The sequence below is a fragment of the Aaosphaeria arxii genome (genome assembly GCF_010015735.1).
Source record: "Aaosphaeria arxii CBS 175.79 unplaced genomic scaffold BU24scaffold_11, whole genome shotgun sequence".
In the NCBI taxonomy this organism is placed as follows: Eukaryota; Fungi; Ascomycota; class Dothideomycetes; order Pleosporales; genus Aaosphaeria; species Aaosphaeria arxii.
The window spans coordinates 886,862-910,497 of record NW_022983484.1 but is presented as its reverse complement, the minus strand read 5'-3'; the positions used below and the strand labels follow the sequence as shown (position 1 = coordinate 910,497).

Genomic DNA, 23,636 nt, shown 5'->3' with positions numbered 1-23,636 from the left:
CTTGAAAATAGAAGGGAAGAATCAAGCAAGTAGAGCTAGGCACGCTGAACGACATTCAAATGTGGGCATCGAGCTGGATTAATATACTTCTCCAGGGTCACCGCGGGGGAGCACCTGCGCATGCGTGTACGACCCTGCAATCATGGGCCTGGTCAAAGATCTTCTCTACTGTGTACAACAATGATAGCCATGCTACAAGCCAAGGGATGGCCAAGATGCCCAGACAACAGATGGTCGGCCATGTACAACCATTTCAAGAGAGCCAAGTCGACTAAGCATCGTAGGGTGTTCGTAGGCGGTCGAGCAGCGCGAATTAGGACGTCGATCGAAACATGGGCCAATGCACCTCTCGAGGTTCAAGTTCCGACAACCGTAAAGTCGAACAGGGTATGTGCTGATACGAGCGAAACGGCCGCGGTGATTGAGGGAGACCCCATGGGGACTCCGATTCGTGTTGGAACAAACCTTGCTTTAGGAGGAGTAGCACGGACAAACCTGTCAAATGCAGCATCAGCACGCATATATGTGCAGATAGAAGAATGTGTGTTGTAGTGTTAAGAGCATTTATTGAGATAGCGAAACCGTCCAAAGTGCCCTTTTGCTGACTTTAGTGTTTATTGTGGTACATGATAAAGACTAAGCTCCGTGGCATAGAATGAAGCCGGCGCCAGTCGCCTTCGCGGTGAATAAGAGTGTCGCCCAGACCGTAGCACGTCACTAAAGCGTTATATGGCCGTGTTTCTCCCCGCTGCCTGAATGCGCAGGCGTGCCGAAGCTTTTGCAAGCATTGTGCGGCGCCGAGACAGATTGGGCGGCACGAACAAAAGCCAAGGAAAAGAAGCAGTGGTGGCTTGCAGTACAGGCTGGTAACGTCGTCAGCCGAGCATTATCGAGGGCTTCTTTTGACCGTCATCCTTCGTTGCTATTTGCTGTATGGACATGGGAGGATGATGAGGTCGTTACTGCGTCAATGCTACCTCGGTTGCATCTCTCGTTAAATCTGGGGATGTTTGGGATGCAAACGCTGTATTACAATAGAGGTGCGGGCAGAGGTAAGATTCTGATATTTTTCCTGGTCAGCAGGTTCCACACCAAATGGCAAGGTACTTCTTGTTATCGGTCCGATCAACAAAAGGCGGCTCTTGAGCAAGCCTGTCAATAGTACTCTATCATATTCCTGTAAGTCGGTGCAGAGGAAAAGAAGAAGAAGAAGAAATGCCGATGCAAAACAGAGCAGAACTGGTCCAGGACAACCATGACTTCTGCAGGCGCGGGCGCGGACGCGGACGCGGAGGAGGAAGGGGAAATCGGGAGAATGAGGAGTAGGCACATGGAGCGCAACGGCGACCAAGAAGATAGTGGAGAGAATCAGGTGATGTTAGGGTGAGATCGCGATGCTGGGGCTGGGGCAGCAGTCGTAGCAATGGTTCATGTTGTTGTAGGATCCAACCCCGGTAGATCTATGTAATGAGGGACGAATATGGGCGTGGGAGGCGGCCGTAGTAGAGAAAAAGCGGAGGGTGTCCTGTGGGGTGATGCTCTAGTTAGTGATCCAGGCGTGCCAGGGTCCATGTATCCCCAGCTCTCATCCATTAGGACCATTACAACGTGCGGAAGATGCACCAGGCAGCCCAGCAGGAGTTGCGCCTATGCGGCCTGTCCCTGGTCTTTTTTTCTTCTCCCATGAAAGCCTACCATTGAGCCTCTACGAAAATAAATAGGATAGAATGAGCGATAAATTCTCGTGCCATGCTCCATACTCCTCATCTTTCTCTCGTATCTGGCTCCGTGTAGTCCCATTGCAGATCATGCCGATATAGCTTCTGGGATGCATCATCCAACAAGATCTTCAAAGGGATGATCCCGGAGCCGCACAGTGGGCCATGAGTCCACTGGCCCGGCTATGGGTTGATGGTTTCATGGTTTTTCTTTCTGCATCATCGCCCATTGGATCAACCTATCCTGTACACTACACTCCCAGGCTAGATGTATCAATCTAGAAGGTCAAGAAGTTCTATGCAACTCGGGTCAAATCGAACTATTCTATCATTCAGCCCCGGAAGCACTCGGTAATTTGCTCGTAAACACTATTTTGTAGCTGTGGGTTTGGTTCGTATCCTCGACAGAGTTGCCAATCCTGGAGCTGGTACTGTATGTTGCGACAAGACCCTGTAGATCTATTGTCGGAGTACTTCTTTGTCAAGTCTGTCTCGGATACGCTTTACTTCATGTGCGTGTTCACTTCTATCTGGTGGCACTAGTTGCTCCTATGAAGTTATTTGACTACTGCTCTCTTCTCGAGATGTGCAGACTACATATTTACCGGTAGCTTTACATCTTTGGTTGTAAACCCTGCCAAATTGGGACTTGCTTCAGAGCCTAAACTTATGTGCTGACTTCGAGTTGACTTGAGTAATAACCTAGTCACCAGGAGCGCCGGTAGAGCCCTACAAGATTCTCTACATATCGTGGTAGGGCTTAGTGGTCCGACTCTAACAACTTACGACACGTATAGGTAGATCTTTGCCACTGTTGGTAGGCCTCTGGAGGTACAGAGGGTTGGCACGTCGGGCTGGCCCCATGCTAGTATTTATGCCTACAACAGTGTCTTAGCAAGGTTTATTGCAAGCAGTTAAGATTGTTTACTGGCTACAGTACATTTTTAAGTAGACACTTTAGGTATAGAAGATACATGAAGTTAGCAGGTGGCCAGCCCGACGTGCCAACCCTCTGTAGGATAGATCGATGATAGTGTTGGTTGGGAGGTTGGGAGGTTATCTCGTAGCGGAATGCATAGCATGATGAATTTTTGATTTCACGACAAAGGAAAGGCTTCTAGAAGCATGATTGCGTCATCTTTCTGATATACAGCCAGCTTGTGATGGTCGTTTAATTCGTAGGACAATTCCTTCTTGAAATCTCGTGACGATGTTTTTCTTGAAGGCGAGGCATTTTCATTGAGCAGGTCCCAATTTCTGTTCTCGACTGCAGCAGAAATAGCGGACTTTTTCCCAAAGTCGACCTTTTGGTTCGTAGTTTCATCGGTAGTTCGCTGGCTTTGTCTTATTCGGATATCAATGAACAAGGGGCATAAAATGCGATCAATCGACTGATCCTCCTCTTCACTTACTATACCTAGAAAGAAGATGGAGCAATTTCTCTCCAAGCTCCAAGAACTTGAAGATAAATTCTCCCATTTCTTTCATCTTCTTGCCAATTACGTTGATTCAACTTCGGGCTTTTCCACAGGGATTCTGAGCTATGTTTCTCCTTCCCAGATAGAAAGTCGAGGTGATGTCCGTTTACTTTACATTCCTGGTGTATAGTTTACTATGCGATCAATCTTCGGTCGTACAGCAGATCCAGTATCGGGTGTTTCGTATGACGACCAAGATCCTTGCGTGCAAGTACAGTCGACATTTCGAAAATTGGTATATCATTCGGGGCAGAGTTTGCCGCTGGGCCTGGGCCCGATACAGTGACTATCCACCCATCCGCTCCAGGGATGGTCCTAGGAGGGATGACTGCACTTGTAGTGCAGAACTGCCTTTCGGAGACGAAGTGTCAAGCTGAGTTCTTTCTCTGCAAGTGTGCTCCTCACTTATCATCCAGCACCAGCAAATCTCCCATTTTGACTCCCGCAGTATTGTGTGCCTCATCAACAAAGAAGTCATCGTAGTATGGCGCCACGCGGGTATCGGTAACAACCACCTCTTTGATCAGCGGCTGGGTGACGAGCATCTTTCTCCACGAAGCCGCACCGTATCTGATCGATGCTGGATACTCTAAAGAAGTCATTTTCAGCGCAACATCGACATGATCCTCAGTTCCAGCTCTTGTATGCTCAGTCCAGACATCGAATCGAAGGTATGCAAAGAAGGCACGAGCAATCAAGGGGTTGGGGATATAGGCGCGTCTGGTTCCCGGAACGTCCTGATTTTCGTTTGGAAGAAGATAGAGTGCACGCTGGATTCGTCGAGATGAGCAAATGACTGCGTGCCAACGCTTGCAAACGCGCTGCGCAGTAGTAAGGAGGACTTGTAGTGGAAGACGCAAGAGGATAGCTTCTAGGAGCTCCACAACTTCGAGGGGTATCGGGGTAGAGGTAACCGGTGGTTTGGGTGGGGTCCTTGGTGGATTCGGTCTAGATTGAGAGTGTGTAATGCGAAGAACGCGAGCTGTAGAGCTAGACTTCATGTTTGTACTGACATTGGGAATGAAGTCAGGCATGTAAGGAGGATTGAGATGGAGGGTAGTCATGCTGGTCTGTGCTCAGATGAGGAGATGCTGTGTGAGTAAGGTACTGGCAGCATTCTCCTGGCTTTTTCCCGATGAGTTCAAATGTTCCAAAAAACCCTTGACATTCCTCTTCTAAGAATCTAGATTGGTCTGGATTCCCGGGCGGCACCACGAAGATCAACTATCGTGATCCCCACGAGTTCATCAAGAATGCCATATGGATCTATAATCCCTGGCATAGACCCTGCTCAGTTTATCCGTCCTGCTAGCTCATAACAATGACGCAACACATCCAGACTCCTTGGAATCAAGACATCCGGTTCAATATATATCAGCCATGTAGACAACACTGCAGCGCACTGTCTATACACCTTTCGACACGCCCTCTACTGCCTTACGACCAGCACTGAACTTAGAAATGGCGGCACTCGGACTTGGCATCTTCCTCGGAGGCTGCATCACCGCTATCCCAGTGGTAACGGGCGTCGCGGAAGGCGTGGAGCATCAGAAAAAGCAGAACGAAGAGGCTGCGAACGAGACCCGCATGATAAAATTCAATGTCCTTACGTCTTGCGACTCAGACGATGAACTTGCGGACGAGATCGACGACGGTATTGTAGTAGTGCGCCATAACAAGGTTCGTCTCTTCCTTTTTCATTGTCTCCCTCGATCGATAGCCATGCTAATTCGGCGCCCCCCTGTGCATAGGTCTGGATATTACCATGCGAAGAGAAGGATGGGAAGCCGGTTCCCATTCCTCCGGAAGACGACATTACCCCTCCCCTCCATGCTTTTGCGGGCTTCTACATTCAATATCCGGACGACGACCGCTCACCACCGGAGCGCGGTATGGTGTCAACGATCTCCGATGATCCGCCAATGTTGAACTGGATCTACATTGATAAAGAAACTTATGAACTTCGGTATGGAAATCGCACTGCTAGCATCGAACACATCGTCGGCGAATGGGACTGGACCGAGGATGAGTCGGCTGTCACTCTCGAAGGTTGGGAGGGGTTCGTCGCAGTGGATGAATCAGATGGGATGAGCGATGAAGAATGGGAGAGCACGCCTTGGGGTGCAGAGGGCCTCCGTTGGGCAGTATACTTTGATCGAGACGATAACGGCCTCAGCGGAAAAATAAGAAAGCCGCGCGGGAAAGGGCAGAAGAGCAGGTTTGAAGTTGTGCTTAATCGAAAACTGCAAAGCGACGAGGAGCAGCTGAAGCAGATGGAGGACGCGAATAAGAAGATGCAAGTTAAGAGTCAAGGAGGATTGAAGTCGCAATTTACAGCACCGGCTGCTAATAGGAGAAAGAACGTATGGGGACGCAAAGATTGAAGACAGGTGCGCGTATGGTTGGGAGAGGAACCAGGCCGCCAGCGCGTCATATTCGGGAATCCGCGAACTACCTCAAGGTTGACCTGATACATTCCCCCCATGGATCACTCCCGAAGCCTAGTCTTCTGCTCTTTGGAAAAAAAAGTCCCACCATACATGTTTGCACCCTACATCCGAGGACCCTTCATTACAAATCCTTCACGGTCCCACATGTCCCAGTTTCCTGGAGCCTCGAAGAGCGGTGCCGGAACCACCTAGTCTCGACGAGCGACTAGCTTGATGTTAGATTTCCTACATCAAAATGATGGCGGTGCCGAAGAAGGCACACAGCGATGCGGCATGGACTTGATAAAAGGGCAAGAGTTTTGGCAAAGATTGAAGGGGCTCGTCTTTCCCTGTTGATCAACTTGAGGAGGGAAATAACATGGGAATACCATCTCCTTTCATCGACTGTAAGAGTTCAGCTGTAAGCCAGATCAGAACAAAGTGCTCAGGGCATCAACTATTTTTAGGAAATATGACTAGCAGAAAAGAAAATTGGAAGCTGAACCTTTCGACTAGTATGTCAAGATGCTGAAGAATGGCTCAAAAGCCACGTAGATAAATGTATTACTGTTCTCTAACAATATTTTCTACCCTGAGATACGTGCACTACTTATTACGAGGCAGTGTCTACCTTGCAAGACCTATCTGAGAAGAGCAAGCCTTGAACTAATGCCTGCGGCATTTGCTTGTGCCTTTGGTAGCGACATGGCAAAGGAAGCTGGGACTAACCTTGTGTTGCCAAGTGTGCAGCGCACCCTCAGTCTAAGGGGGAAGCCGGAAATAAACAGATTTGTATCTAGTAAGTAATGTTATATGATTTAATATTTAAATATTATAGAAATGTTGCAAAGACTTAAGAAATGTTTTTAATGTTCTCTTATTCTGCCCTCTATAATGTCCCTGTAGTCAGTTAAAGAACCTTATGAGCCCTCCCCAGGCTACTTCCGAGGCAGCTCACTAGGGGGGAAGGGGAAGCTTAACTGGGGAAGCTCCGAAATGACGACAGAGCTCTCTCTGTCTACGCAACCGTCTGAACCTTCGTCAACCCCACGCAATCCCCTCGATCTGCAACTCTGCTCTGTATATATTTGTCCTTTCTACGTTGCGTTTGATCTCCTTTCCTCAATCCAAGAAATGACAACATCAACATGACGAATGAACGCACCCCACTTATCGCCGTGGTACACACGCGGCCTGCAAGAGACCGGTATCCGCATCACACTCTCCGCTACATCTGCACGATACTTCTGTCAGGTGTTTTGTTCCTTGGAATCGGCGCTGTCATTCTCGTATTGACCGTTTTCACTCCTAATAAGGAAGAAAAGGAAGTGCAAGCACCATGGCATGCCTATCTGCCCGGCGCCTCGCACGACATCCCCGCATCATGGCCCAAATCGAGCGGGCTTGGTTACAAAGACCTTCAATCGATCCTCGTGAACACGCCTGACGCAAAGAAGACGCGCGAATGGAGTAAATACTACACATCCGGGCCTCATCTTGCTGGCAAGAATTTGAGCCAGGCCGTCTGGACGAAGGAGCTTTGGCAGGAATTTGGCGTGGAAAACACCCTGATCAATAGCTATGATATATATGCGAACTATCCTAAGGGTCACAGGCTGGCACTCTTGGAGAAAACTACCCAAAAGGGCGACGAGGACACACACAGCGACGGGAAGACATCGTGGAAAATCAAGTACGAGGCGGAGTTGGAGGAAGATGTCCTCGAGGAGGATAGCACTAGCGGCCTAGCAGACCGAATTCCTACCTTCCACGGATACAGTGCTTCTGGCAACGTTACGGCGCCATATATCTTTGTCAATTACGGCACCTACCAAGATTTCGAGGATCTCGCCAACAGAAATGTCAGTGTCAAGGGCAAGATCGTGCTTGCAAAGTACGGAGCCGTCTTTAGGGGTCTGAAGGTAAAGAGGGCGCAGGAATATGGAGCAATTGGCGCCATCTTGTACTCTGATCCCGGCGATGATGGAGAGATAACAGAATTGAATGGCTATGCACCCTACCCAGAGGGCCCAGCACGTAACCCTAGCAGCGTCCAGCGCGGTAGCTGCCAGTTTCTCAGTAAGCTCTTTGGATTGCTTTTCGGTGGTAACTATGCTAACCGCCTGTAGGCTTCGCACCTGGTGACCCTACAACACCTGGCTACCCTTCCTTACCTGGAGCACCTCGACAGCCCGTCGACCACGCGATTCCCTCTATACCTTCGATCCCGATATCTTACAAAGATGCTCTCCCGCTTCTGAAGGCGCTCAATGGGCATGGCCCCAAGGCTTCCTCATTTGGAAAAGGATGGAACACTGGAGGCCTCGGATACAAGGGTGTGAAATACAATATTGGCCCATCGCCAGATGACCTTCTCCTCAATCTCGTGAATGAGCAGGAATACGTCACAACACCTATGTGGAATGTTATCGGAGTCATTAACGGTAGCATCCCCGACGAGGTAGTTATTCTGGGTAACCATCGTGATGCTTGGATCGCGGGTGGAGCAGGTGATCCAAACAGCGGCTCCGCGGTGCTGAACGAGGTCATTCGAGGATTTGGGAAGGCCTTACAGTCAGGCTGGAAACCGCTTCGAACTATCGTTTTCGCGAGCTGGGATGGAGAAGAGTACGGCCTTCTGGGGTCGACCGAGTGGGTAGAAGAGTACGTGCCGTGGCTAAAAGCCTCCACGATAGCGTACCTCAACGTTGACGTTGCTGCCTCTGGTCCTGAGCTTGAAGTCTCTGCGGCACCTCTCCTCAAGAAGGTGATTTACGAAACAGGTCAGTTCCCCGAGCATATGTCAACGGATTGAAGCTAATATGGCACAGTCGACCTTGTACAGTCTCCTAACCAGACTGTATCCAATCAAACTGTCGGTGATGTCTGGGACCGCTTCATTGCTCCTATGGGCTCAGGCTCTGACTTCACGGCATTTCAAGACTTCGCCGGCATCGCCTCTTTCAGCTTAGGATTTGGGCCTGGCGGCAACTCTTCTATCTACCACTACCATTCCAACTACGATTCCTTCGACTGGATGGAGAAATTTGGTGATCCAGACTTTTCGTACCATGTAGCGACAGCGCAGATCTGGGGCCTTGCCGCATTGAACTTGATCGAGACACCTCTCATTCAGCTTAATGCTACCGACTACGCGACAACTCTGGAACATTATGTTCACTCAGTCAAACAGACAGCTGAGGATAATGGACTTTCCACCGATACTGTCAATGATTTGTTTATTCCTATTGATAAGGCGATCGAGCGATTCCAGATTGCAGGCCAAGCGCATGATGCCGTAGCGGCCGCCCTGCATCAACAACTCGACGACAATGACATCCCGTGGTGGAAATGGTGGGAGAAGGTGAAGCTGTACTACGCTATACGGCAAGTCAACTCGAAGTACAAATTGCTCGAACGTGAGTTTCTCTACGACAAGGGCCTTGACGGTCGAACGTGGTTCAAGCACGTAGTGTTCGCGCCTGGTAAATGGACCGGTTATGCTGGCATTCCCTTTCCAGGCATCGTGGAGGCTATTGAAGAGAAGAATGAAGTTGCGCAGATCAAGTGGATTGGAATTGCAACCGAGAGAATCGAGGGTGCCGCAGCTACGCTGGAGTAGGCTGAGGTTTTGAAAATGCGTCTCGGGCTATAGGTAGAACAGCATGCATTTGACGGATACCCAATATGACATACAGAACAAACTTTTAAATGAAAAGAATATGTCTTGTCTTCGTTTTCCAGTGTTTCCAACGCGTAATAAACCTAATTTTAATCTACTACTAAATTCTTATCGAATCTAAACCTTGGTACTGTAGACTTGGTACCTATACTTATGTTAGTATTCAACAAGATTACTATCATGTCTTCATCAGTTTCTAGTAATTGCCCAGTCATGATACATCGATGATTTTTGTCTTGGTCACCAAATTCCTCCTTAGCCAGTGTATAAGGCAAACTCTATCTTACGAAAATAAGTAATGGTAATGTCATAACCGATGAACACACTGTTAATGTAACGCTAAACGTTGAAGATGCATGCAAGAGCCTCTTGGTGAACTCAACTCGTTCCCAAATCCTCGATGGTCCTCCAAAATGCTATTCCAGGACCTCAGTGTTGATCACATTCCAATGCTGACATCCCGCTAATACGACACTGCGTATAAGTGGCTTGCATCCCTCCTCCCCAAAACAACCTCCCCACATCAACCACATGCAACGTGACAAGCTAAACTCGGTGCCCCATTGTCCCTCACTCTCTACTACGCCTCCTCATGCGCAGTCAGTCCTCCCCATCCTGCATGCCCAGACATTCTCCCAGACCTTCAAAACGAAACCCCTCAATGTGAGACTCTGAGGGCGGCTCCGACGCAACCCGTCCTACCAGTATAGCATTTTCCCCACGTGCGCTTATGCGAGATGAGGTTCTACAAAGGCAAGAAGGAAAGGGATGCCTAGCCTGCGTGGTGGCACGAGCTATAGAAGAGATTTAAGGAGAGGAGTAAGAGGTATAGAGTGTTGTGAGATTGGGATCATAGGGGGTATATTTGGTGAGCAGGGGTAATAGTAGAGGGCACTGGGCGAGTTTGTCACTGTGTTGAGCACACCGATGAAAGGAGGAGTTATGTAATGGGGTGTTTTGAGGAATCGGCAGATGTAGCTGTTGAAGTGTGTTGAGTGTTTTGGCACAGCAGAACGTACTGAATCTGTAGAGAACATTAACAACACGCAGGTGTCTTAGTATCAAGAAATCCGACGTTCTGAGAATATAGAATTAGGCTTTGTGTTCGGAATGCAGCTATAAAATGTATTTAATAGAATGTAGAGTAAATAGCGTACGCTGCCAGTAGCGGTGTGCCACTTTAGCCACATGCGTAAGACGGAATTCCGCCCGGTAACCTGGATACTGATTCTCTTCATCATGCAGCCCTATGCAGAGCCGTTAGTTTCTATAGCAGGGATTTTCATGCTATAGAGGTTGCTCTTTGATATCACATTTTTCCTAATCCGGGAAGTTTGAAACCGAGAATGATGAAGTATTCTAGAGTCTATTGGCTGCACACAAACTCGGAGGGATGGGTTGATAGACTGTGAAGTCGTATACAGCGACCTTACTGATTGAGAGTACATGCCAATGCGAGAGCTGGCTCGAGCATTCGACCACAACTTATCATTGAAGCTCTTGGGTTGCATCTCTACAATCAGCTGAGATTTTCTGCGCCCCTTCCTTCCACACTTGAGCCACGACTTTAGGAAATGACGAAGCTTCTGAGAGCTCTGATCTCTTCTTGGAACCCCGTCCGTACTGGGCGTAGAATTCATTGGAGCCACTGAGGTTGCAGGATGAGTGATGTGTGCTCAAAGTCTGCATTCAGATGACATCCGAGATGCCGCAGTGAACCGAAGCAGAGAAGTATATAAGAGGGTCGATGGACCTGCAATAACTTCACCAATTCAGTTCTCAACAGTTCTTCAATACTATCTACTGAACCTTCGAAGCTTCAGCCATCTTGCGTCTACAAAAACTGTCAACATGAAGACCTCATTTGCAATCCTCACCTTTGCCCTTGCTTCCTTTAGCCTGGCTGCCCCTTCCGAAAGGCGACAGAGTCAGACTAGCTTTACTATCTGCAAAGAGAAGAAATGTGAGGGAGACATCAACCAGCGCAAAACTATTGATGTTATTCATGGGCAATGCCGTATGCAGAACACCCTTGAGTATGATGACTTGAGAACTTACCGATTTAGAAAATTTTCCCGAGGGCTGGAACAACACTGCCCGCGCCACTATTGCGAACGGAGGTGACTCCTGCTTCCTCCATGAGTAAGTTCCTCAATGCCCCCCCTTTCTACCATATGCTGATGATCCCAGTGGGAACTGCGGTTCCGAGGGTGCCACAATTCCCGTGGGCCTTCGTGAGGATGACCTCGAGCAGCGCGGGTTCGACAGAATTGCAAGTTCTGTCACCTGCGTTCGATCGGCAAAATTGAAGCGTCAGGTTGATACCACCGTCTTGCTTTGCAAGGAGAAGAGATGTGCGGGACCCGCATCTTCGCAAATCTCCGTCGATCTTGCTTTCGAACGATGCTGTAAGTAGAAGTGTTGAATTAACCAACGCAACCTAACACACAAGAAGATAACTTCACTCCTGCCTTTGACAACCAGGTCATCGCCGTCAAGGCCAATAGCAACGCAGTCTGCTTCCTCCATGAGTATGTGACTCCAGAATCCCCCAATAACCGGCATAAGATGGCTAACACTGATGCTCTTCGCAGGGGACCTTGCGACGATCCACGCCTAGGTGTCAGGTTTGAGGGCCAGGTCGATGATTTGACGCAGAACATCATTGGCACGACCTCGAGCTCTATTACCTGCTACGATAAGAACGTCATCAACCCTCCCCAGTAGACAGACAAAAATTACCGTCCCGCAGGACTTAGTACATCACTGCGCGGACAGTCACAGGCATCTGTAGACACTCGAGAGCAATCTCAAAGACAATTTGCGGTTTCCTAATGTTTTCTACATTTCCTCTTTTGAGGCTCGACACTCCTTTACATAGCTGGCCAGCTTGATAATTCTAAATACAATGTACATCCTCGTATGCAGCTTCAGCACGCTGATAGAAGAAGTGACTAAGTGATGTTGAGCCCGTCCACAGTCCCTCAGTACAATCGACATAGAGGATTGAACCAATCACAGTGCCCTCTGCTCGAAGCATGCTAAAAAAAATCATAAGGTGTCCATACAGTCACGGGGAAAAAAAGGATCGATCCAAAAAGGATGGACACAGTGGGGTTCAAACAGGATCCAAAAAAAAGCATATAGGAGGCTCACCACCCGGAGGCGGCTGCAGCCTGTAGGACAATTAGCAGTGATCATTAATGAAAGTATCATAAGTTAAGGAGTATATATAAACCAAGTAGAAGGACGAAAGGTAGATGATGTTGTTGGGAGGCACTGACAGCTTGCAGTAGCATAGGGCTGGCTTGGTAGGGCACAAACAATTACAATAGCGAAGTGAAGGTCAACTCTGATGTCGATTCGTATTTTGCAGCCCTAGGGAACTAACAGGACTCACAGTCATCTGTTTCCCAACCCTGACGCTCTGCTGCTACGTATTTCGTACCTTCTTTAACTATAGTAGAGTTAAAATTAAATTGTCGAGGCACTGTACGGCAACATGTAGGATTTACAGATAGTAGATAAATCCATTTCAGCTTGGTAGGTAAAAATGATCGGAGCTGCAACATTGTTCCTCAATAAAGAAGGCCCAATTTTCAGCAGATAGGAAGAGACAGTTATGTACCATCAGAGATCTATCTCAGGTAAATTAGGTTTGTGTTGAATGTTGCCTAGTGCAGGATGCGTCAGGATGTGTGCACATACTAGCCGACATAAACAACTTGGTTTACGTAGCAGAATTTGATTATATTACATATATTAGCTATGGATGTGTCTGCTAGCACGGATAGTATCAAAATCACCCTATAGTTATCGTCTCTGCTCGCTATCTTGTTAGTGCGCTCTACCAGAGCACAACGCCTCATGGAGGATACACTCTAGAGGACTCTAAGCGCAGGTATCACTAAAAAGACTCTTAAAGAACGCATTTGCCTTATCTTGTAGATGTTTTTGTTTCCAACATTGTTCTGCACTCGACCCTGAGGGAAGCGAAACACTAGAGACCTACTGAGCGTTGCGTCGGTATGACTGGAGTATATATGTCAAGATTCCCTTCATTATCATCCTTGATCCTCGAAATAACTTTACCAACACGCTTATGCTGAAAGGAATTATAGATGCCCGGTTCTACATCTTGTCCCTTTGCCCAAGCCTGTTTCCCAGCACTGCCACCCATGTATTTACTTTACCTCTATCCTCTCTCCCCTCCCATTCTCACTCTCAATCGTACCTCAATTCCAAATCACTGACTCTTTCATTATTGGTCCATCTTTACTGCCTGTGCTTGTTGCGCTCTTGGCAAAGTCTTTTTCGCCACAAAACCGCCCTCCCTCTCTCTCTCTCTCTCTCTCTCTCTCTCTCGCTCTCTCTCTCCTCCACACTCTCACCTTACCTTCAATCTTCTTACTTCTATACCACCCACTACAACGATCGATTCTCCTATTCTCCTTCAACATTCAGATACGATACTACTGATTCTTTTCTACTACACTCTTTTACTGGCATATCTCATCTCACTGTTTGCAGCAGACAGGTATCACTGATGAACCTGTTTGCATCTCTTTTCTGCTGCAGCTCTGCTCGCTTCAGGACATGAACAGAGATACGCATGACACACGATATATAGTCTGTCTTCATCGTCTTTTCCTTAATAGCTAAATCAGCATGGCAGGAATCTTCGAAACACCAAGCGTGGTGTTCACTATCGCTCTTCGCGCTGCTCCGTCGAGACCTGTTTCTCCAAGCCCTGCAAAATCTGCCACTACCACAGCAACGCAGGTTGGCCTCCACTTTTGAAGTAAGTAAGTATCATCTACAACCATTCCCTTCTATCATGATGAGTGCATTCAGGAATGAATGCGCATAATGCTGAAATGAAAATATGAGCATCAGCCACCCCGTCAGGAAGCTGGTTCCATGATCACCTCAGCGATACTACACAAATATTGTCTGACTGACTTTACATTTCATTGCTTTCGCCTCATCTACGATCCAGGACTGCGCTGACTCGAAACCAGGATGCTACTATGTCCCCAGGCCTGTTTCCGACCGTGTTTACCTTCACTCTACCTTCATTTACAGTCAGCCTAAGACAGTCTCTCTCCGACTGTTCAGATCTCACGGGATCTTCCAGAGAAGAGAAGCGGGATCCGAAGGTACGTTCCAACTTTCTGCTTTCTGTTTTTGTATGGTACAAGGATGATGGATCAGATCACAAAAGAGATCAATCAACGATCCTCACCCCAAGAACATTTAAGAACCTCCCTGCCCTGTTATTTTGCATCATTGGTTCTATGATGAAAAACATTGATACTACTAGAGTATAATTGAGGCCTGAGTACCTTCAAACATTCTCCGCTGCTTCAATTTATTATCTGAACGAAGCTAACAATTCTTTTTCTACCATCTTTTTTAGGAACCCGGTATTATCATTGGCCGTCGGTCTTTTCTGCTCGGACTCTTCTTACTGAATTCACTACAAGCCTACTACGAATTGTCTTCTGTTAGCAACAGGATCTCTACTCGGCAGTAAGTAATCTCACTCTCTCAATCTTCTACTACCAACAGTGATGAACACATAACATTTCTGGTAAATACGAGAGTAGCCGCCATCCCAGCGGTGGTTCCTCTATGATCACACAAAGCAGGCAAAATGTACCTGAGTTTCCCTTTTACCGTTGATCAAACACTACAAAACTAAGGACAGGGCCATGCTGACTTGTTGTATCATCTTTTAGGTCTTTGAATCCGCAATTATCTATCCGCCTGAGACATACTTTCCAACAGACGGTGAGTTAGCAGCTCTGCCAACTTCAAGGCAATGATGACAATATGCTTCTCTGTATGACTGAGGAACACCTCGAAAGGGTCGCTGTTCCTATGACTCAAACCCAATTTTTCAATTTGTCTGAGCCTTCTTTACCCCACTCAGTCGTACATCATCACTTCAGCAAGAGTCAGAGATTTGTGCTAATCATTCGTTGGTGCCATTGCATCCCTTAGGCTTTGCGGTGCGACTCTGCGAATAGTCATTTTACGACGCCGTTTTTGTCCTATCTTTTCTTCTGCCGCCAAACTTACCAGTCAACATTCGTCTCTCACCTTCTGTTCGTTTCGCTTAGGCTAAGTTAATCCCATGTCCTTCTAATCTCATAATACTGACATTCGTCCCTTTCAAGAATTATGGCCGAATTTTCTCTGCACGTATCGATCCTCCTAGCCGCCGATAATATCTTTCAAATTCAACATCTTTCTGGTTGGGACTGCGTCTGGACATTGGAGTTGGATTTTGATAAGGGGGATAATGGTAACTAGGAATGTAGAGCAGGTTGTCTTCTCGTGGTAACTCCAATACATGAAGGCGCTGTTGTAACGGTTCATAATATTTTCTGAAGGATTTCTGTAGAAATGGAGATAATAGATCGCGTTGTTAATGCCACTACAACCTTGGGGTTTTCCTTTACTAGGTATCCCGGCCCGACATACGTGCAAGAAGGGTACTGGATGTATGTAATGTGATATACCTCTTCAACATATCCGGGTCAGTTTACGCTTCTACTTATCATCTTTTCAACCTCTGCAAGTAATTAAATTGGATCCCTGTATGATCAGGAAGGCTACATGAAGTCTCGTAGATTGCGCCTGTGGCTTTTCTTCAAACTACACCATCGTGTTTGAGCGGAATCACTATTGAGACCTCGGATTGCCGGTCCCTTTTGATATATCGTCGAAATAGGGTAGTGTCTCGTATGCAGCCTGAGGGCTGTAGTATGCATGGCACCCATTCCAAGTTTGTAGCTGAGTGATCCTCGAGTCAGTGCTCCTGGGTGTCCTACTGCAGGACCAGTGGACGCGTGCTAAGAGACTCTGCACGCGTACTAACCTGCTGTTGGCATTAGATGAAGTAGTTCTTGTCTTTATCTGCCCCATCCTGCCCATTACAACTATCGTCTATCTATCCTATTCTACCCATCACACACATCTTCGTTACTTGTCCTATTCTACTAGCGACCTAGCAGCCTCCTTTTGCACGGGCCCGGAGAATTATAGAGCTAGCTATTCAAAGGTCACCTTGCAAACGCCAGGCAGAGTGTCGAACGTGGTGCCAGCCAATCTTCAAAATAGGGACGATTAGCCGGTCCGTCTCCCAGGCCAGTAGTGCTCAATTCCAAGCTCAGCCTGCATTCTAACCAAACGGAGCTGAATGCCTTCATGGAGGAGCTGTCACAAAGAATGCCGCCGACCGAGCGCCTCTCATTCTACTCGGAGGTGCAGGGCCTGGTCAATTGTGGGGTATCAACGCACATGGCAATGCTCATCCGTGCCTTTGCGCCTTGCTGCTACTACACGCCTCGAGCCAAAGTAGCCAGCCTCGGGAATAGAGACCCCTGATAACGACCAGAGAGAATAAGTGAGATTTCCCTGGAAAGGGAGGCTTTGTCAGTAAGAGGCCTCGGGTTGATAATACCGTCGCTAACAAATCTAGCTCCACTGAGTCCCTGCTTTCGTCTTCCTTTAAGGACATGTCAGGTCAATAGGTGCTCGATCTCCAGCTCACCGAAGCCATGCGCGAGGAATCGACGGCCGTGTCTCCTACAAAGCTGTTGGCGCCTAGCAGAGACCACTCGCAAGTGACTCCGGCAAGAGTCAAACCTGAATCGACCGCTGCCGGGCGAGATAGAACGAGCGAGCAGGTGGAATCATCTACAAAGGTCTCGGCTCAACTGACCAATCTGCCTCTCGGGGACGCAGTTGCCCTGGTCGGTCCCTTTTCCTCTGATGTGATTGCTATCGACGAGCACGATTACGAGGTTGCAGCTACACTGGCCCTGAAAATGATTTCTTTCGCTGGCTTGAGAAGACAGTGCGGGAAACGACGCATATCAGGTGTTACGACTTGCCTATGCGGGGCAGGACAGGCATACTTTGGTTCTGGTTCGACAGTGCCAGCGGCGTAGGGGCACTGAACAAGGCGCAGCAGATCGAAACGATCAGCCTAAACGACGTCGTCACAGCGACCGACTCGAAATTGCTTGTCAGCGTCCCTCGACAACTTTGGAGAACCTGCTGTCCCAATTACCTGTAAGAGAGTTAACATGGTTGATTGCACTTTGAGGCGGCAGTACTTGACTTCGTCAATCAGGTTTCAGTCTTGAGTGAGTACGATCATTCTATATTTCTCGTTTTCGTGGGCATCAGGCCAATCTTTTACGGGGATTTTAGTGGCTGCAAGTGTAACAACGCAGGAAGATCTGTGATGTCGGGCTTCCCTTCTAGCCATATGTTGTGGTAGATACAGTACTATAATGTCCGATGCCTGGAACGTAGACATATTGCTGGGTTTCAATGGTGTTCCCCCGATATCTGATGGCGCTCTGAATACGCCGCTTCTTTCCGTCGTTGATTTCATCATGCGTCTTCGTTCCTTTCCCCTTATCGCAATGTCATTACTTCTTGATATTCCCGTCCTTTGTAGGTCGCTCGTGAGTATCAATTATGGCCTTCGTATTGTGCCTCATTGTCGTGGTCGCCCTTGCCAACGTCCAGATCGGGTACATATCTGATCTATCTGCCGATTTCATCAGTTGTATCGATTCAGATTCTTTCGTGTTCCAGGCACTATTCAAATGAGCCTCCAAGAATCATAGTTGTTTGTTCTATCACCTCGTATAACTGAAAGGACACTGCCAATTCCGTATTCGCTGTCTGGGCGATCCTGACTTTATCGTGAGCTTTGGGGTTGCGCTTGATGCCGTAGGGAACAACCACCTCAATTCCTTTCTTCTGCTATTGATGACCTTTTACACACTTGTCTGCTCTTGGGGCTCTCCGTGCAGGCCTGAGGAGCTTCGTAGTGTCTTTGCCTTTATCGTCGTACATAGTGTGTAATCTGTCTCAATTGCTGTCCTTATTCTTACATGTGTTCTTTTGGCCGGCAAGTTGTGGCAGATTGTCCTTCTCGAGCTTCACAAATTCGCCCGTTCGGCATTCATAACCGCCCATGGCAAGTGAAGGTTTGAGGATCGTCGTGGTAGTTGTATTGAGTCGATAGTTGTCGGTTGGAGGGTATTTGCAGCGTAGCGGCGCGGCGTCGTAAACGGAGAGGAGAGGAAAGAAATTGTCTGTCGTGGAAGCTTCCAGGTCGAAGTCTTTCTTGATTCGAAGTTCAAAAATCAAGCCAGCGTCACTATGGGCACTGACAGCGCCAACATGTTGCGTCACTTGTGACCTCACAGTCCTGATAGCAAGTGCAAAGGATGAAGGTAAAAGGAAAATATGAAGTGAATGGCGTAGAAGACTATCTAGCGTTAACTATAGCATGCGCTCTACGTACAGCAATCACGTGAGATGAGAGTGAAGGTAGAGAGCACATAGAGCATCTGAATTATAAAGCAAAAAAAAGTACTCCGAGTAATAGTGCCCTCACTGAGGCTCGAACAAGGGGGGGCAAAAAGAAAAAAAAAAGCAAAAAGGAATTTGGCCAACCGGCTACCTAAGGCACCTGTTAGCACTGTTCTTTAATGATATACTGTAAAGTTATGAAGTATATATACCCTGATATCATAGATAGAAAGATGTATAGTAAATCAGTAGAGTAGGACTTGCACTGAGGAGAAGCATTGCAGCAGTGTATTGAGCGGTGAAGTCAGAGAGGGACAAACGGCCCAGCATTGCGAATTCTCACCCAACACGATGTTACAGGGCTCTTGTAGGAGCCTCTGCTACCAGTGGTTCTATGCCTCTCAATTTCAGGATGCATTCACTACCCTATCAACTGATATGTACACATTCAGAACCCTCAGTCAATTATTGACGTCGGTGATGATGAGGCTCTGAGAAGCGACCTACCCACATCGTCTAACTGTATGTCTGCACTGTGAACAGCAAGTATAGCTGGTATCAATTGTCTGATAACATACTGTGTCGAAATTGTCTGAGGCATCACAGATGGGTTCAGATACCGACTGCATCAGCATTTGATGTAGCCCAAGTTTTAACACAGTGTAGGCTCAGTAGCGAGCTCCAAGCATGATTGATTTGGCGATATGAATATCATGTGTAGGCGGTCCAAATGCATTATAGAATTCCAGTTATAAGAGCCCTGTCTACTGACCAAGTACCCTTTGCGTCCAGAAAGACGGGTGGGCCTATTCGGAGCTCAAGTAAAGCACATAAAGTGCCAGTAGGGTCGTATGTAAAATACATAAATACCTCTGTCAGCTAATTTGTGATAGTAAACGTCTACATGTCTACTGATTGCAGTCCTTGCCTATGATTTCTGTACTACAGTAGGTTCAATGTGCAACAAGATGATCAATACAGCTGTAGGTAGTCTTTTGCATGAAGTCGATTGCACAGTGTTTTCTTCATAATTATACATTGTTGAAGCAGTGCATAGGATAGTATAACGCCTCCGTGGGTTCCTTGCTGCTACTTCACTGTGTCCGCTAGAGCGTGCTGAAAGAACGATGCAAGCTAAAGTCCAGCTTCAGTTCCATGAACCCACGATCCGACACCGTATGAACGCTACTATATTATTCCAGCCATGCCTGCAGCCCGCCCATCAACAGCCCAGCCAGGGTAACAAACCAGCCAGCAACCCCAAAAGCACCCTGTACATCCCCCCTACCAATACTGTACAAAACCGCAAATATGGCGCTCCCAATCCCAAAGACCACAGTGAGAAGAAGCCAGACCTTCTGTGCAAGGAACCCCTCCACGAGATTGATACCCCAACCCATGCCGAATTCGAGTCTTTCGCGTCGTTTGGGCGAGCGGAGGTAGGTTATGAGTTCTCCGTCGTAGTCATTTGGATGCTTGAAGAGATGGAGGAGGTATGCTGAGCCTACAGGGGGCATGAGGTCGATAGGCTCGAAGGCGTACGGATGTTCCGACGGGGATTTCGGGGACGATGATGAAGACCTAGGGGGCATGGATGGCGATGCGCGGATGTCAGCAAACCTGTTGCGGTGGACTTCGAACTGGATATTGTTAGCGTTAGGTTCCAAGACAACAGGACTGCGTAGGCCTTTTGGGACTTGTCGTCTGCATTGAAATTGGTGCAGACACTGACGTAGAGCCGCCTTCATGTGAGGTACGTACCTGTACAAATTCGATTGTTGTCAGTCCGCGCAATCGCGCCCACTTTGTCCATCGACGATTGAGCTGGTCGTAATGTTCTCTTAGTGCAAGTGCCAAATCTTTGTCACTCCGGATTCTAACCGGGTTGACGTCGAGATGCACAATCTTTGGCGTAAATCGCCCCTCGTTTGCGCAAGTCAGGAGCCATTGTTCGTCCACGAGATTACCAATGCGGACACTGAAAGGGTTGTTGCTACGCAGCCGAGTAGGACTGAGCCTCGATGAGTCGCCAGACTTGCTCCAGGAAGCTCCTCCATAAGTAGATATCGGTGTTGCCAATGTCGACGCACGACTTGCAGAGCTGAAGAGTGACGAAACTGTCGATGAAGTACTTGTTCTGCCAGATGAGGTCACTGGTGAGTGTGAACGAGGGCGATTGAGATATAACTCCAGCGCCCGAGCGGCACCGGGTCGCCTTTCGATAAAGTCGTCATAAAGTAGTTCGCCACAAGTCTAGCTGTTTGTTAATTGCATTATTTCAGGATGTGAGAGAGGTTTCGCCTACACAAGTCCACCTTACACGCAAATGGTTGGGTGGAACCGGTGGTTCGCTTCCGTATCTCAATCGCATGGCGTGTAGTCCTTCGAATAACCGGTCGGACAATGCGCTGACAGCTAAACCCCAAAACGTGGACATTGGGCTCACAGGAGGCGGAGGCGGGCTTCGGATTTCGATTCCCGGCAAGATAGGTATCTCGCCCACTTGGTCTTCAGCACTCGGTTCCTCAATTCTAGGAATGCTTGACTGCGCATTATCGGGTATAGGCTGGCCTAATTCGGAGCTCACTGTGCCGAAAGCAAGCTCCAATGCTTCTCGAAGCTCCCCTGATCCAGAAACTTCCGACCAAACTGGTGATGGCGTATCTTCTGGGGCAGCAGGTACTTCCAACGACGAGGAAGAAGATGCAGTCTTGTGATGCCGCGGTGATTTCTTCCGCTTGGTGACAGGCGACGAATTTGCGGACTTAGCTCGAGGAACATCTGTCCTGACCCTCAAGCGAGTTGTAGAATTGTTTCGAGGTGACTGCTTTGGTGTTTCACTACCTTCATGAAGTAGGTCCGGATTTTCAATTGCCTCGACTTGTTGCACGCTGTTAAGAGAAGTCGGGATTCTCTCGCGAGTTAGACTCAGAGGGCTAGAAGAGCTGTCTGGTGAAGCACGCCAAGACTTCTTAGCATCTGATCGAGAGAGATAAGAGGGTTGTCTTCTTCCAAGTCGTTTCGGCTCATGCCTGCCTATTCGTTTGACTGGGCCAACGACAGAGAGCCCTCTGGTAGGAGTTTTGACGATACTGGAGATGGAAGCAGTCCTGGTAGGGAAGTCCGATGCTGTGCCAACAACAGTTTGATCATCCTCAAGCGATGACCCAAACGGCTGCGTCTCTTGTGCAAGCGTTTCTGCGTCACTGAATGACTCTTCCGCTATAGAGTTTCTGGGTCGAACATCGAAAGTTGTAGTGCGCAACCATTCGGGAACGGAAGAACTGCTGCTTAAGGGTGCAGATGGGCGTTGCAGGCCTGTTTCTCCCGATGACCCGATCTCAATAGCTTGTGGTATTGCGCGGACGGCCTCAGTTGCATCTAACTCAATTTGTGGGCATGAATCCAATTCGTGTACCGTCGCGACAGGCTCTTGCGTAGGTTGGCCCAAGTGGACCTCTGCGACCTCGTTTGTATCCGAACTTGAACCCTTGAGAAGTCGAACAACGAATCCTTTTCCGTTCTTTTTGATACGGGCTTTTATATCCGCCAGCCTGCGCGACTGCGTGGAAGCAGTCGAGTCCTTTCGCTGGAAGGTAAGCTCCCAGTCTGGTACGACTTTCTTGAGAAAATCGGGGGGTATAGCGTCCAGATCCGACCATTCCTGTGTCTCCTTCAAAGGGCTCATCGGAGGACTAGATTTTTGAGTTTGATACAACGAAGAGACGTCGTATCCTAGACTGGGAAAAGCCTGTAGATTTGTGAAGAGCTTCTTCGATGCAGCTGGTTGTGTCTGGCCTGCTTGGCCGCGGTGCCTTTCAGGGTCGATATCGACGACCAATTGAAATTGCCCTGGGTTCCTCTTGTCTTCTTGAAGTGTCAAATTGAACGGAACAGACTGCGTTCTCTCGTACTGAGGTAGCGGTGTCGATCGGCCTTGCTCGTTCACCTGCAGACCGGTAACACCTTTGGGTGTGTGCAGGTCTGCGGCGTAAGGCCGCGCAACCGGCGATGCTATAGTGGGTGCCTATCGAGATACGGACTCAGCTTCTAGCTTGCATAGAAAGAGATGCCAGCCTTGCAATTGGGGCAATCGTTCGATGTGCAAGGCTGTCTCTGGAACGAGGAAAACTCACCATGATTGCGCTCCACGGTTGTCGACGCCCCAAGGTGCATGAGGTGCAATGCCTCAGTGCGCGCAGTCAGCAGGCAGGTGTATCCTACATATAACAATCAGGCTGCAGTTATGGATTTCATTGAGATGAGATGCAGGTGGTCAGCGGACACTGCCACAGGCTTGCGAGTTTGCTGCGCAATAAATTTCCGTAGCACAATCATTGGCTCGCCTTGCTGGTGAGCGGGCACCTGAATCCTTCGTTCCCGCCTCAAGAGCCAAACATCTTCGTCTTCTCTCGACTGTGTCTCCTTGCGAACTGCGAACAGGTGGCCATCGCTTTTACATCGTATCAAGGCTTCGGCTTGGGTTTCACGAACATGCTGCTTGTGGTGACTTCGGAGAGCCAAGGCGTGGCTGGTTTCCTGAGCGCCACCAGATTTGATTTGACTTGACACACGCCATGGCGAAATGCAACTAAGAAGAGGCCGCTAGGAGCTTGGGAAAGGCAGAGAGAAACGAAACATCAGCTTTTAAAAAACTTTCTTGGACTGGACTTGCCTGGCTTTTGTTGTGGATATGTGTGTAGTGGTTTCCACCAATCCGTCCCATCATCTCGGTCTCGGTGCCCCATCCATTACACCAGCAACGGGCCGACTACATCATCATCCCCATCTTTTGCGTCTCTTCTCCGGGGCAACAGAATTCTGGGGATAGCTCCATGGGCGGTCTACCACGTGAATATTCTCATTTGGGTGGTCGTCCACCGAGCCGCTTATATTGCGCGGACGGACGCCAGACCTGAACCGGCAGAATTAGGAGCTTCGTTCGAACCTTCGGCTCATTATTATTGCTAATCCCCGCAAAAAA

General features: G+C 48.4%; 8 protein-coding genes across 8 annotated transcripts; 5 read left to right on the top strand and 3 right to left on the bottom strand.

The window, feature by feature from the left end:
* Nucleotides 1–240: 240 nt before the first annotated feature.
* BU24DRAFT_414147 (uncharacterized protein) lies at nt 241–1,387 on the top strand (the record flags this gene model as incomplete). Its single annotated transcript, XM_033526198.1, has 3 exons — nt 241–541; nt 765–1,052; nt 1,185–1,387. 3 exons carry the CDS (start codon nt 241–243, stop codon nt 1,385–1,387), a joined length of 792 nt encoding a protein of 263 aa, XP_033378914.1.
* Nucleotides 1,388–3,597: 2,210 nt separating this feature from the next.
* On the bottom strand, nt 3,598–4,260 carry BU24DRAFT_467190 (uncharacterized protein; the record flags this gene model as incomplete). Its single annotated transcript, XM_033532428.1, has 1 exon — nt 3,598–4,260. One exon carries the CDS (start codon nt 4,258–4,260, stop codon nt 3,598–3,600), a length of 663 nt encoding a protein of 220 aa, XP_033378913.1.
* Nucleotides 4,261–4,316: 56 nt separating this feature from the next.
* On the top strand, nt 4,317–5,863 carry BU24DRAFT_60893 (uncharacterized protein). The gene is made up of 2 exons (XM_033534463.1): nt 4,317–4,876; nt 4,948–5,863. The coding sequence occupies exons 1-2, from the start codon at nt 4,658–4,660 to the stop codon at nt 5,578–5,580; spliced, it is 852 nt and encodes a 283-aa protein (XP_033378912.1). The 5' UTR covers nt 4,317–4,657; the 3' UTR covers nt 5,581–5,863.
* A 785-nt stretch (nt 5,864–6,648) lies between these two features.
* BU24DRAFT_378675 (N-acetylated-alpha-linked acidic dipeptidase-like protein) lies at nt 6,649–9,379 on the top strand. Its single transcript, XM_033524671.1, has 3 exons — nt 6,649–7,704; nt 7,755–8,408; nt 8,457–9,379. The coding sequence occupies exons 1-3, from the start codon at nt 6,774–6,776 to the stop codon at nt 9,245–9,247; spliced, it is 2,376 nt and encodes a 791-aa protein (XP_033378911.1). The 5' UTR covers nt 6,649–6,773; the 3' UTR covers nt 9,248–9,379.
* A 1,779-nt stretch (nt 9,380–11,158) lies between these two features.
* On the top strand, nt 11,159–12,034 carry BU24DRAFT_467187 (uncharacterized protein; the record flags this gene model as incomplete). Its single annotated transcript, XM_033532427.1, has 5 exons — nt 11,159–11,324; nt 11,374–11,449; nt 11,498–11,715; nt 11,763–11,838; nt 11,902–12,034. 5 exons carry the CDS (start codon nt 11,159–11,161, stop codon nt 12,032–12,034), a joined length of 669 nt encoding a protein of 222 aa, XP_033378910.1.
* Nucleotides 12,035–16,875: 4,841 nt separating this feature from the next.
* On the top strand, nt 16,876–17,268 carry BU24DRAFT_467186 (uncharacterized protein; the record flags this gene model as incomplete). Its single annotated transcript, XM_033532426.1, has 1 exon — nt 16,876–17,268. One exon carries the CDS (start codon nt 16,876–16,878, stop codon nt 17,266–17,268), a length of 393 nt encoding a protein of 130 aa, XP_033378909.1.
* A 489-nt stretch (nt 17,269–17,757) lies between these two features.
* BU24DRAFT_414142 (uncharacterized protein) lies at nt 17,758–18,690 on the bottom strand (the record flags this gene model as incomplete). Its single annotated transcript, XM_033526197.1, has 4 exons — nt 17,758–17,929; nt 18,120–18,174; nt 18,229–18,612; nt 18,645–18,690. The coding sequence occupies 4 exons, from the start codon at nt 18,688–18,690 to the stop codon at nt 17,758–17,760; spliced, it is 657 nt and encodes a 218-aa protein (XP_033378908.1).
* Nucleotides 18,691–19,845: 1,155 nt separating this feature from the next.
* BU24DRAFT_414141 (uncharacterized protein) lies at nt 19,846–22,791 on the bottom strand (the record flags this gene model as incomplete). The annotated part of the gene is made up of 4 exons (XM_033526196.1): nt 19,846–20,292; nt 20,414–20,905; nt 20,973–22,679; nt 22,789–22,791. The coding sequence occupies 4 exons, from the start codon at nt 22,789–22,791 to the stop codon at nt 19,846–19,848; spliced, it is 2,649 nt and encodes an 882-aa protein (XP_033378907.1).
* Nucleotides 22,792–23,636: the final 845 nt, after the last annotated feature.